General features: G+C 43.8%; 1 protein-coding gene across 1 annotated transcript in view; it reads right to left on the reverse strand.

The window, feature by feature from the left end:
- The window catches only part of HCLS1 (hematopoietic cell-specific Lyn substrate 1), a 41,684-nt gene that overhangs the window by 23,439 nt on the left and 3,430 nt on the right, over nt 1–14,815 (reverse strand). The window contains exons 2-3 of the mRNA XM_066347538.1: nt 14,427–14,510; nt 13,804–13,877 (exon numbers count right to left, since the gene is read on the reverse strand). Coding sequence (XP_066203635.1) covers nt 13,804–13,877; nt 14,427–14,510 — 158 coding nt within the window. The remainder of the gene's footprint in view (nt 1–13,803; nt 13,878–14,426; nt 14,511–14,815) is intronic.

Genomic DNA, 14,815 nt, shown 5'->3' on the forward strand with positions numbered 1-14,815 from the left:
GGGACTGTATCAAACTAAAACACTTTTGTATAGCGAAGGAAACTATCGACAAAATGAAAAGACAACCCACTGAATAGGAGAACATATTCATCAGTTCATCTGATAAAGGCTTAACATTTGAAATTTATAAGGAACCTATAAAAAACCCTATATAAAAAAAAATCCAAGAATCCTGAAACACTAAATTGATAGCATTTATGCACCCCCATGTTCATTGCAGCGTTATTCACAATAGCCAAGATCTGAAAACAGCCCAAGTGTCCATCAGTGGACGAGTGGATAAAAAAGCTGTGCTATATTTATACAATGGAATACTACATGGCTGTAAAAAAAAGGAAATCTTACCTTTTGTGACAGCTTAGATGAACCTGAAGGTTATTATGCTAAGTATTATAAAATAAGCCAGTCAGAAAAAGACAAACACCATATGATCTCACTAATATGTGGAATCTAATAAAGACAATAAACTGTGGAACAAAATAGAAAAAGAGGCATGAACTTATGAAGCAGATGGACAGCTGTCAGAGGTGATGAAGATGAGGGGACAGGGTGAAAGAAGGTGAAAGGATTAGCCAAAAATATATACATAGCATAGAGATACAGACAACAGGTGGCAATAGCCAGAGGAAAAGGGAGGGGTGGGGGTTGGGGGAGGAGGACAATAGTGGGGAAACTGGAGCCAGAAAGAGACTTTGCTTGGGGCAGAGGTTGCACGATATGGAGTGTAGATGGTGTTATATTGAGTTGTACAGTTGAAACCCATATTGTTTGATGAATCATGTCATCCCAATAAATTTTTAATTAAAAAGGCCTGGCCAGGCGATGGTGCAGTGGAAAGAGCATCGTCCTGGGATGCTGAGGACCCAGGTTGGAAGCCCCAAGGTCGCTGGCTTGAGTGTGGGCTCATCCGGCTTGAGTGTGGGCTCATCCGGCTTGAGTACGGGCTCACCAGCTTGAGCATGGGGTCACTGGCTTGAGTGTAGGAGCACAGATGTAACCCTATGGTTTCTGGCTTGAGCAATGGGTCACTGGTTGAGCTGAAGCCATCCCCCTGCCCCCATCAAGGCACATATGAGGAAGCAATCAATGAATAACCAAAGTGCCACAACTACAAGTTGATGCTTCTCATCTCTCTCCCTTCCTGTCTGTCTTTCTCTGTCTCTGTCTATCTTGAAAAAGAAAGAAAGAAAGAAAGAAAGAAAGAAAGAAAGAAAGAAAGAAAGAAAGAAAGAAAGAAAGAGGGAGGGAGGGAGAGAGAGAGAAAAGAGAGAGAGAGAAATGGACCATGGACCTGAATAGACAGTTCTCCAAAGAGGACAATACGGATGGCCAACAGACCTATGAAAAGATGTTTAACATTAATCATCAGAGAAATGAAAATTCAAGCCACAATGAGATATTATCTCACACCTGTCAAGAGTGGCTATCACCAGTAAATCAACAAACAATATATTCTGCTAAGGATGTGGAGAAAAGAGACCCCTCATGCACTGTTGGTGGGAATGCAGATTGCTGTGGCCACTATGGAAAGCAGTATGGAGTTACCTCAAAAATGAAAATGAACAGCCTTATGACCCAGCAATTCCGCTTCTGAGAATATATACAAAGAAACCTAAAACACTAATTCAAATGAATACACACACCCCTATGTTTATTGCAGTGTTATTTATAATAGTCAAGATGTGGAAGCATCCCAAGTGCCCATCAGTAGATGAGTGGATTAAAAACCCATGACTACTGGCCTGACACATATCCTATTTACTCTTATTAGCAATAATGCACCTTAGTTTCACCCTAATCGGTGCCAGCTCTCCTTTTCCAAATATACAGCCACATGTAATCCTCCTTCCAACAGGCATTCTGCCTCTCTTCACAATATTTAAAGTAGATCATCTGCTGTGGATGTAAAGCTAGTGACCATCCTTAGATGGTACATTTACACAGTAGAATACTACTTGGCCATAAAGAGAAGGAAAGCTTACCTTTTGTGATAGCATGCATTGACCTAGAAAGCATTGTGCTAAGTGAAATAAGCCAGACAGAGAAAGAGAAGTACCATATGATTTCACTTATACGTGTAATCTAATGAACAAATTAAACTACCAAACAAAATAGAAACAGACTCATAGATACAGAGAGCTGTCAGAGAGGAAGGGGGTGGGTGGGTGTAAAAGGTGAAGAGATTAAGCCAAGAAAAAAACCTCATAGACACAGAGAACAGTGTGGTGATTACAAGAGGGAAAGGGAGGTGATATGGTAGAAAAAGATACAGGGGGGATAAATGGTGAAAGAAGACTTCTCTTGGGATGGTGAACACACAATACATATACAGATGGTGTCCTACAGAATTGTACATCTGAAATCTATATAATTTTAGTGACCAATGGTCACCCCAATATATTCAATTTAAACAAATAAAATAAATTTAAAAATAAAATAAAACAATGGTTATAAAAAATGTAGCATTGAGAAATTGATCTACTATTAAGTATTTTGTTTTATGTTCTTGTAAAAAATGAATGCCCTCCCTTCCCACCCGCAATCTAAGAATTCTTATGGAACTAAAAACTAATAAAAGCTAGCTAATGAACTTGACTGTTATCACTAATTGTTGTAACACTTTGGAGCACCTCTATCACTAAGAGAATGTAACACGAAAGGAAGGAAGGCATTGTCCTTACTTCACTTCCACCTTCACCATAAGGGTAGAGAGCACCTCAGTATATCAGTTTGGTCTGAGGATATGGATAGGTCAGCACCAACACCAATAAGTAACAATTAGGACTGATACTTGGACACATATATAAACCCCCTAGAATTCTGAGAAACATTTGGACAAGAGCACCCTAAATAAAAGAACTGACTTCCTATAGCAAGAAATGGAAGTTTAGGGAATTGAGATAGTGATGTTACTGGAATTTCACCAGCTCAAGAAAACCAGATCTATTGGTTACAGGTAGAATGGCCAGCTCACATCAGGGATTCTCCTTTTTCATGGAAGACTAGATCCATCTGGTGGCCTTGTAGTATACACCCGCCGAAGATCTTTTTAAGAAGCCTTCTCAGCTTTAGTCACAGTTAATTTTAGAAAGCTGGCTTTGAACCAGGTGAAATTAAACTAAGTGCTGGAAGAACCTTCTGTTCCTGTACCTGTTCTAAACCCTCTGGCAGCAGTGAGGGTAGAGATCCTGTGTTGCTAATTCAACACCACCAACACTTCAGAGCTGTGTCAAAGCGGAGACTGGTTCCAAGAACATGTAAATGACTGATATTTCCCAACCAAAGAAGTCAGATAAAGAATGAAAATGGAGTTAACCATTACTTTTTTTTTAAATTTATTTATTCGTTTTAGAGAGGAGAGAGAGAGAAAGAGAAGGGCGGGGAAGGAGCAGGAAGCATCAACTCCCACATGTGCCTTGACCAGGCAAGCCCAGCGTTTTTTTGAACCGGGGACCTCAGCATTCCAGGTCGACGCTTTACCCACTGTGCCACCACAGGTCAGGCACCATTACTTTAAAATGGAAAAACTCTACAAAGTTTTAGTGAGTCCAATGGTTGTTACATGGGTCATAACTATATTAAAGTGGAAAAAAGTTTTTAAAAGGAAAATGAGATTTAGTCATATCATCCAATGGATGACAGCAAGGCTAGTTAGAGGATCATGCCAATACACAGTATAATTTGAATGAAAATGTGAGGACCAAAGAAAACCAACTTATCAAATTCTTTAGAATGTAGCTGAAGCCACTTTAAGTAGGTCTTAATTATATCGTTCCTTCATTCCATAAATATTAATTAAATACTAATTAAACTTTTAAGTGTGAGACATTATTAGGCCCTGAGGACACAAAGATGATTAACGTATGGAGGTAGTGGTCAGGTGGAAGAGACAGAGAGGAAAACACAAAGTTAGGCCCTGGCCGGTTGGCTCAGCGGTAGAGCGTCGGCCTAGCGTGCGGAGGACCCGGGTTCGATTCCCGGCCAGGGCACACAGGAGAAGCGCCCATTTGCTTCTCCACCCCTCCGCCGCGCCTTCCTCTCTGTCTCTCTCTTCCCCTCCCGCAGCTGAGGCTCCATTGGAGCAAAGATGGCGCGGGCGCTGGGGATGGCTCTGTGGCTTCTGCCTCAGGCGCTAGAGTGGCTCTGGTCGCAACATGGCGACGCCCAGGAGGGGCAGAGCATTGCCCCCTGGTGGGCAGAGCATCGCCCCTGGTGGGCGTGCCGGGTGGATCCCGGTGGGGCGCATGCGGGAGTCTGTCTGACTGTCTCTCCCTGTTTCCAGCTTCAGAAAAATGCAAAACAAACAAACAAACAAACAAAAAAAACAAACACAAAGTTACGATTCAGCATGCTTAGTGGCATACCTAAGAAACTTTTGACGCATTAACTCTCCATTTGTCTTTAATTTTTTTCAGAAATATTTTTATGTATTCAGGTCCTGCACATATTTTGTTAAATTTATGCTAAAATATTTTATGTTATTCTGGTGATGATAAGTGGCATTTATTTTTAACTTTCAATTTCCAATGTCCATGGGTGGTATGTTGAAATAAAATTGACTTCAAAAGTAATCTTGTATCCTGTGATCTTGCCAAATGTACTTAATGGTTCTAGTAGCAGATGATTTTGTAAATTCGTTAGGATTTTTTGCATCTGTGGTCATATTGTTTGTGAATAAAACTTTATAGACTAAGTCAGTCAGCTCAGTTGCTTTTACTTAGTAATAAAAACAAGATCTTAAATGGAGAGATAGCCCACGTTCATAAATTGGAAAACTCAAACACATTAAGTTGTCAGTTCTCTCCAAAATGATCTACAGGTTTAATGCAATCCTAAACAAAATACCAACAGGCGTATTTGTAGGAATTGACAAGCCTATTCTAAAACATACGAAGGCCTGATCAGTCGTGGCACAGTGGACAGAGCACTGACCTGGGAAGCTAAGGTCTCAGGCTCAAAACCTCAAGGTCACTGGCTTGAGTTCAGGCTCACCAGCTTGAGCATGAGATCATGTCAATGATGGCCACTGGCTTGATCCTAGGGTAACTGGCTTGAAGTCCAAGTTCGATGGCTTAAGCCCAAGGTTGCTGGCTTGAGCAAGGGCTCACTGGCTTGGCTGGAGCCCTTTGGTCAAGGCACATATGAGAAAGCAATCAATGAACAACTAAAGTGCTGCAACTACGACTTGATGCTTCTCATCTCTCTCCCTTCCTGTCTCTCTCTCACTCTCTCTAACAAAATAAATAATATTAAAATGTATGTGGAGGCCCTGGCTGGTTGGCTCAGTGGTAGAGCGTCGGCCTGGCGTGCAGGAGTACCAGGTTCGATTCCCAGCCAGGGCACACAGGAGAAGCGCCCATCTGCTTCTCCACCCGTCCCCCTCTCCTTCCTCTCTGTCTCTCTCTTCCCCTCCCGCAGCCGAGGCTCCATTGGAGCAAAGTTGGCCCAGGTGCTGAGGATGGCTCTGTGGCCTCTGCCTCAGGCACTAGAATGGCTCTGGTTGCGACAGAGCAATGCCCCAGAGGGGCAGAGCATCGCCCCCTGGTGGGCATGCCGGGTGGATCCCAGTCGGGCGCATGCAGGAGTCTGTCTGACTGCCTCCCCGTTTCCAACTTCAGAAAATAAATAAATTAAATTAAATTAAATATATGTGGAAATGTAAAATCCTGTAATAGTAAAAGTTTTATTATTTTAAAGGAAAGCAAAATTGGAGGACTATTTGATTTTATGACTTGTCAAAAAGCTACAATAGGCCCTGGCCAGTTGGCTCAGCGGTAGAGCGTCGGCCTGGCGTGCGGGGGACCCAGGTTCAATTCCTGGCCAGGGCACATAGGAGAAGCGCCCATTTGCTTCTCCACCCCCACCCCCTCCTTCCTCTCTGTCTCTCTCTTCCCCTCCCGCAGCCAAGGCTCCATTGGAGCAAAGATGGCCCGGGCACTGGGGATGGCTCCTTGGCCTCTGCCCCAGGCGCTAGAGTGGCTCTGGTCACGGCAGAGCGACGCCCCGGAGAGGCAGAGCATCACCCCCTAGTGGGCAGAGCGTCGCCCCCTGGTGGGCGTGCCGGGTGGATCCCAGTCAGGCGCATGCGGGAGTCTGACTGTCTCTCCCCGTTTCCAGCTTCAGAAAAATACAAAAAAAGAAAAAAAAATATGTAAAAAAAAAAAAAAAGCTACAATAATCAGCACAGTATATAGTACAGGACAGGGAAGAAATACAGCTCAATAAAATCGACCCCCATGTATATGACCAAAGATGCCAGTGTGGGGCAGCTGTGTTAGGCTTGCTCGCTGGTTTACCAGCTGCAAGCACTTTGCCTGATTGGTGCTTGAGCTCATGGCTGCACCACATGTGTGTGACTTAACGTAAGGCTATGGTTGCTTGCACGGAAGGGGATTGTGGATGGCGATTGCCTGTCCACCACTGTGAGGGGCCATTTTACTGTTTGTTTGCCTGAGAAGCAGTTCTGCCCAGCCTGTGTGCTTGTCCGCCATTGTGAGACTATTAAATAGAATGGCCCAATGCTTTCCAGCTCCATAGTTTCTATACCGTCTGCCCAAATCTGATGTGGACCTGCCTGGCCTCGGTTACTGGCATTATAGCTAGGTAAGTCAATGAGGAAAGAATAGTCTTTTAATGATGTTAGAATAATGAACTACCCATATGGCAAAAAATGAACCTCAATCTTTGTCTCTCACTGTACACAAAAACTAATTTGATCATAGACTTAAATGTAAAAGTTAAAATTATAAATACTTCAAAACATAAGATAATTTTCACAGTTTTGAGATAGGCAAAAATTTCTTATGCACATAAAGCACTAACCATAAAAATTTTGATAAATTAGACTTAACCAGAATTATTACCTTCTGATCTTCAAAAGATGTCATTAATAAAATGTAAAAGGGAGTTGCACTCTGAAATAAATATTTGCACAATATATACCTCACAAAAGATTTGTATCCAGAATATATAAAGAACTCTTAAAACAATAGAAATACAAACAACCCACTTTAAAAGTAAAAATAAATTTCTGTCTGGCTGTAGCTATCAGAAATCTTTAGGGTTTTTTTTTTTAGTTCTTTTTTTAAGGCTTTATTTATTCATTTTAGAGAAGACAGCGAGAGGGAGAGAGGAGGATGAGCAAGAAGTGTCAACTCTTACATGTGCCTTGACCCCGTAAGTCCACGCTTTCGAACTGACAACCTCAGCATTCCAGGTCAACGCTTTATCCGCTGCGCCACCACAGGTCAGGCTAGAAGTCTTTTTTTTTTTTTTTTTTTTTTTTTTTTGCATTTTTTCTGAAGCTGGAAACAGGGAGAGACAGTCAGACAGACTCTCGCATGCGCCCGACCGGGATCCACCCGGCACGCCCACCAGGGGCGATGCTCTGCCCACCAGGGGGCGATGCTCTGCCCCTCCGGGGCGTCGCCATGTTGTGACCAGAGCCACTCTAGCGCCTGAGGCAGAGGCCACAGAGCCATCCCCAGCGCCCGGGCCATCTTTGCTCCAATGGAGCCTTGGCTGCGGGAGGGGAAGAGAGAGACAGAGAGGAAGGCGCGGCGGAGGGGTGGAGAAGCAAATGGGCGCTTCTCCTGTGTGCCCTGGCCGGGAATCGAATCCGGGTCCTCCGCACGCTAGGCCGATGCTCTACCGCTGAGCCAACCGGCCAGGGCAGGCTAGAAGTCTTAAAAGGCTCAGTTAAATGATTTCCAGAAAACATGTAGCAGACTTCTAAAACCTGATAAAACCTAAATTCATTTCCACTCAAAAATCTTTTTTTTTTTTTTTTTTTGCCTGACCAGGTGGTGGCGCAGTGGATAGAGCGTCGGACTGGGATGCAGAGGACCCAGGTTTAAGACCCCGAGGTCGCCAGCTTGAGTTCGGGCTCATCTGGTTTGAGCAAAAGCTCACCAGCTTGGACCCAAGGTCGCTGGCTCGAGCAAGGGGTCACTCGGTCTGCTGAAGGCCCACGGACAAAGCACATATGAGAAAGTAATCAATGAAAGACTAAGGTCTCGCAAAGAAGAACTGATGATTGATGTTTCTCATCTCTCTCCGTTCCTGTCTGTCTGTCCCTGTCTATCCCTCTCTCTGACTCTCTCTCTGTCCCTGTAAGATTTTTTTTTTTTTTTTTTTTTTTACTAAGTGAGAGGTGGGATGCAGAGACAGACTCCCCATGTGCCCTGACTGGGATTCACCTGCCAAGTGTCCTACTGGGCAACACTCTACCCATCTGAAGCCACTGCTCTGTTGCTTGACAACCGAGCTATTTTAGTGCCTGAGGCAAGGTCATGGAGCCATCCTTAGTGTCTGGGTCCAACTTGCCCAAACCATTTGAACCATAGCTGTGGTAGTGGAAGAGAGAGAAAGAGGAGAGAGAGTAAGACAGATAAGGGGGGAGGGGTATAGAAGCAGATGGTTGCTTCTCCTGTGTGTCCTGACAAGGAGTCAAACCTGGGACTTCCACACACCGGGCCAATACTCTACAGCTGAGCCAACAAGTCAGGGCCAAATTAAAAATCTTAAACCATGTATTTGTGTATAGAGGTTATTGAACTAAGGAAATAAATGTGTGTTAAACTAAAACTAAAATAAATAAATAAATAAATTTTAAAAAGTGAGAAAAAAGATTTAAACAGACACTGAAATGAAGATATGAAGATACATGAATGGCACATCACTAATAAAGATACTAATGGCACATCATAAAAATACAAATTAAAATCTACATATCTGCAAGAGTGTTTAAAATTAAAGATACTAACAATACTAAGTGTAGACAAGGATGTGGAGCAATTAAAAATCATATATTATTGGTAGGAATGAAAATGATAAATTCCTATCAGAAAATAATTTGTTAGTTTCTTAAAATGTTAAACACACACTTAATATATAAATCATCAATTCTGTTTCTAGGTATTTCCTCAGAGAAATAAAAATATATGTCAACAAAAAGATCTAAATCCAAATGTTCACGATAGCTTTATTTGTCATAGCCCTAAACTGTCAACCTAAATGTCCACCAACAGGGTAACAGGTAAAACAAATTGTGGTATATCCATACAATTGGATACTACTTGGCAATAATAAAGAACAACAGACTGATAACACACAAGACCATAGATAGATCTCAAAAACATTATGCTGACACAAAAGAATGAGTTCTATATTATTTCATTACATAAAATTCTAAGCAGGCAAAACTATTCTGTCTTGACAAGAAGCAGATGAGTGTTGACATGCATCCAGGGGAGGGAGTGGGGTATTTGACTGTAAAGAGGCACATGAGTATGAGTGGGCAAGAGTGGCAAGAAGAAGATGGAGAAAAGGACATGGTCCTTGAAAACCAAGCACTTCCTAGGATACACTGGGCTGCTTGACGCTGCCTGGCTCAGGACTCCTTTATGCAACAGATGACAGATAGATAGAATCATTTGAGCTATTCAGCAAGTTCCCAAACCACACCCCAAGCTAAATTTGTTTTAGGTAGACCTAAAAAAGAAAGATGATGGTGTGGGGTAAGGTAGTGAGATCAGTGTGAACCACAATCACTTCCTTTTCCTGCTTTGAGTCATCTCAGTTCTGCAGCTACTGTTCTCCCCTTCAACTTCCTCCTCTCTCAAAGCCCTTAGTGATTCCTGCATGATCTTAATGATGGCTTAGCCCACATTAGTCAGAGAGATTACTAAAGGACTTGCAACTGGAAAGTCATCTAGCGATCTTCATGATCCCAGGGGGAAAAATGAGAATCTGAGGAAGAGAAGTGACTTGTCCAAGGTCACCTGGCTAGTCGCTAGCAGAGACTGGGATTTTACACCTTAGTAACCTAGGTAAATGGGAGGGGAGTAGGTTTTGTGTAAATATCTTTACCTTTTTGGTAAAGATAATGGTAATGGCAGAGCTGTGAATCCAAACTCAAGTTCTGTCCTTAAGATCATGGCAGGAATTTAGGAATGTTGCTTAAAATGTTCTATTCCTACTACGCATGACACAGGCACCGGGAGGGAAAAGATACTATTTATTCTATCATATGTGGATCCAGTAATGTTTATAAGGGAAAATGTAGGGTCACCACATTTTATAACTCCAGGGGTCTCTAGTCAGCGTCATGTATGTACTAGATTGTGCAACACAACAGCTGACGTACATACCACTTAGGAAGGAAAAGGATTGTCATGTTTATGTTAGGTTTTTAGAAAAAGAATCTGCCCGACCTGTGGTGATGCAATGGATAAAACGTCAACCTGGAATGCTGAGGTCTTTGGTTCAAAGCTCTGGGCTTGTCTGGTCAAGGCCCATACGATAAGCAATCAATAAACTACTAAAGTGAAGCAACTATGAGTTGACACTTTTCACTCCCCTCTCCTTCTCTCTACTCTCTCTATAAAATCAATCAATAAAATGTTTCTTAAAAACAAAACAAAGAAAATATAATTAAACTAATCTATATTAACAGAAAAGAGAAATAAAATTATTGAGTTGCTAAGAGGTGCTAAGTACTGGTCTAGACATGTTAGCCCATGAATTCTGCGTGGTAGCTATTATTATCCCCATCTGAGAAAGAGGAAGCTGAGATTCCGAGGGGTTCTATGTCTGAATTCACATTACTGGTAATGGCAGAGCTGTGAATCCAAACTCAAGTTCTGTCCTTAAGATCATGGCAGGAATTTAGGAATGTTGCTTAAAATGTTCTATTCCTACTACGCATGACACAGGCACCGGGAGGGAAAAGGCACTAGGAAAGTTTGCATCCTGATCTTTTTTTTTTTTTTGTATTTTTCTGAAGCTGGAAACGGGGAGACAGACAGACAGACTCCTGCATGCGCCCGACCGGGATCCACCCGGCACGCCCACCAGGGGCGATGCTTTGCCCACCAGGGGGCAATGCTCTGCCCCTCCGGGGCGTCGCTCTGCCGCGACCAGAGCCACTCCAGCGCCTGGGGCAGAGGCCAAGGAGCCATCCCCAGCGCCCGGGCCATCTTTGCTCCAATGGAGCCTTGGCTGCGGGAGGGGAAGAGAGAGACAGAGAGGAAGGAGGGGGGGGGTGAAGAAGTAAATGGGCGCTTCTCCTATGTGCCCTGGCCGGGAATCGAACCCGGGTCCCCCGCACACCAGGCCGACGCTCTACCACTGAGCCAACCAGCCAGGGCCTGCATCCTGATCTTAACCATTCTCAGGATTCCCAGGGCTGAGTGGCCTTTACTCAGAAAAAATGGGGGGCATCTTTTATTTTAGATTGTCGAGCCGACAGAGGGCATAAAGAAGCTTTCTGCATGACCCTGATCCATTTCTTGTTCACTTCCCCAACTGCTGCCAGAATTGCTTTGTTTGTTTTAAGAATAATATTCATTACAATTATTTAAGATAAACCATTTACATCTCATTAAACAACAATGCACAATGCGCAGTATTATCAAATTGTGTAAAAATGTACCAAGTTTTCCAAGTGTGTTGTTTGTGCAATGTGACCATCCGCTGACATGTTTTTCCCCTGATATTTTTTAACTCTAGGGGACAAAGAAGTAAAAGCATTTTTGTTATAGTGGAGGGAGGGAATTATAATGGAGCTTAGAGCTGTATTAGTTTTGCCAATTTGTGCGTAGTTGTCCACTTTTGCTTTTAATTTTGCCCTTGTCATACCGTTTCTTGTGTCTACCTTACTATTAATATTTGATATTCTGAAACTATCCTAAGAAGACAGCCCTGGTTGGATGATCTCAAGTAATCCAGGGAAGAGAAGAGGGAATCTCTCAATTCAAATATACAATATATCCCACAGAAACCCTTAGATATAGCTGTACCTTCTCTTTATGATACAGAGTTTTTTGTTTGTTTTTGGTAAAATATTGGGTTATAATCTTTAAGATCGCTAAACACCATTACTAAAATAGTTTTAATTGACAGGCTTCCCAAGTGTCATATTTCTTCATATCACTTTTCATAGCTTCCAATTTCTCCTAAGTAGCCAAATACAAATATTTATTTTCAAAATCATTCAGACCAAGCCTGAGCAGGTGACGGCGCATTGGATAGAGCGTTGGCCTGGGACGACGCTGAGGACCCAGGTTTGAAACCCCGAAGTTGGCCCTGGCCGGTTGGTTCAGTGGTAGAGCATCGGCCTGGCATGCGGAAGTCCCGGGTTCGATTCCCGGCCAGGGCACATAGGAGAAGCGGCCATCTGCTTCTCCACCCCTCCCCCTCTCCTTCCTCTCTGTCTCTCTCTTCCCCTCCCGCAGCCAGGGCTCCATTGGAGCAAAGATGGCCCGGGTGCTGGGGATGGCTCCTTGACCTCTGCCCCAGGCACTAGAGTGGCTCTGGTCACAACAAAGCGACGCCCCGGAGGGGCAGAGTATCGCCCCCTGGTGGGCAGAGCGTCGCCCCCTGGTGGGCAGAGCGTCGCCCCCTGGTGGGCGTGCCGGGTGGATCCCGGTCGGGCGCATGCGGGAGTCTGTCTGACTGTCTCTCCCTGTTTCCAGCTTCAGAAAAATATTAAAAAAAAAAAAAAAAAAGAAACCCCGAGGTCACTGGCTTAAGTACTAGCTCATCTTGCTTCAGTGCAGGCTCTCCAGCTTGAGTGCAAGATAACTGGCTTGAGGCTAAAGGTCACTGGCTTGAAGCTCAAGGTCACTGGACTGAGCAAGGGGGTCACTGGCTCAGCTGGAGCCTCCCAGTCAATACACATATGAGAAAGCAATCAATGAACAACTAAGATGCTGGAATGAAGAATTGATGCTTCTCATCTCTCTCTCTTCCTGTCTGTCTCTCTTGCTAACAACAACAACAACAACAAAAAATTACTCAGACCAGGCATGCGACCTGGTAGTGTCCTCATTTTACAATATTTATTCTGAGTTCTTTACCTTGACATCTTACTGAATCCTCCTTGGGCCATCTGAAATCACCCTATATTCCAGACATACATTTACATTCAGATAGATAGAGATGATAGATAGATAGATAGATAGAATGATAGATAGATAGATAGATAGATAATAAAGTATAATACAACCTCAGCATTTGAACCATTTCCTCTCTGAATCCCTTATATAGACTCACTTGGGGAAAACAGCTGATTGTTAGAAATAAAAAAGAAATAATAACAAAGCAATCAATGAACAACTAAGGTTCCACAATTACGAGTTGATGCTGCTCATCTCTCTCCCTTCCTATCTGTCTGTCTTTGGCTATCTCTCTCTCTGTCTCTCACTTTTTTTTTTTTTTAATTTTATTTATTTATTTATTTTTTACAGAGACAGAGAGTGAGTCAGAGAGAGGGATAGACAGGGACAGACAGACAGTAACAGAGAGAGATGAGAAGCATCAATCATTAGTTTTTCATTGCGCATTGCAACACCTTAGTTGTTCATTGATTGCTTTCTCACATGTGCCTTGACCGCGGGCCTTCAGCAGGCTGAGCAACCCCTTGCTGGAGCCAGTGACCTTGGGTCCAAGCTGGTGAGCCTCGCTCAAACCAGATGAGCCCGCACTCAAGCTGGCGACCTCGGGGTCTCGAACCTGGGTCCTTCCGCATCCCAGTCCGACGCTCTATCCACTGCGCCACCACCAGGTCAGGCTGTCTCTCACTTTTAAAAAAATGAAATAATAGGGTTGGGGGATAAGAGGAGAGACACGAGATAGAAATGCACAATGACACACACACTTAGGAACACACAGATTCAAGAAAAAAATGAAAAGACACATAAACACAAACTACCTTTTTCCTTCCTTCCTCCCTGAGTTTCCAAGTTGTCCTTGGGCTCCTCCCACATCCCTTTCCCTCTTCCTAGTCCATTTGGCACCTACTTGATATGCTCGGTGCGTCCAGAGCCCTCGATGGTCTTGGCTCCCCACCGTTGCTCCTTCTCAGAGATGTCATTCTGCAAAAGACAACACTCAGCAATAAGTGATGGCAAGAGAAGTGCCGCACTGAGAGAGGCCCTGCAGCTGACACACACGCCCTCCATGTCCCCTGCCTCTGCTGCCTTCTTCATGTGTACCCACCTGGCCCCCATGTTAAATTAAACTGGTGAGCTCTGAAACCTCCCTTCCTACTGCATCCCTTACAGTTTCCCCTTCAGGTCTATGACTTTTGAATCCCCCCAGATTACAAAGGTCTAGCCCAAATCCTGGCTTATGGGCCAAAGGAGACACAGGTTGACCTGCTCCTTCAGCATAGCCTGTCATAGCCCATCAATCACAATGTCCAATTACTTTCTCCATCTCACCTGTCTCCTCCCATCCTCCACATCGGATATCATGCATGCCCTACTCATTATAGACAACTAACTGCCCTACCAGTCAGTTCCACTGCGAGGGTTATCTCAGCTCCAGACTGTCCTTTTTTAAGTCTCCCCAAAGGTTACAGAGTGGTCCAAGCGCCTTCCCTCCACCTTTCTGTATCCAAGCAAAGCTGTTTCCAAACTCACCACAAAGTCAGGGTCTGTGTCCCAGTCATCACCCTGGTTCTCCACGGAAACAGACACATCATGTCCTACTACAGACTTCCACATCTGAGGGTGACAGAAGATGGCAATAATTAGGGAGAAAATCAAGAGAGGGCTAACAGGAATGCTGAAGTCAATGTTTCTTGAGGTTTTTTGTTAGAAGATAATAGAAGCTGAGGCAAAGCAGATGGGAGTTTTAGGAAAGTAAAACACCTCAGTCTGGAGAGGAGTCGTGGGTACATTAAGTAACGCTAAATGACCTGGGTGTCAAAAGTGCTGGGATCATTCATTTGCCAAGAGATCAGCCAGGCAGTGGCTTGAATTCATAATCAACGAGGGGTGCCCGAACATTGCTAGAATCACAGCTCCGT

The sequence above is a fragment of the Saccopteryx leptura genome, chromosome 8, assembly GCF_036850995.1.
Source record: "Saccopteryx leptura isolate mSacLep1 chromosome 8, mSacLep1_pri_phased_curated, whole genome shotgun sequence".
Lineage (NCBI taxonomy): Eukaryota > Metazoa > Chordata > Mammalia > Chiroptera > Emballonuridae > Saccopteryx > Saccopteryx leptura.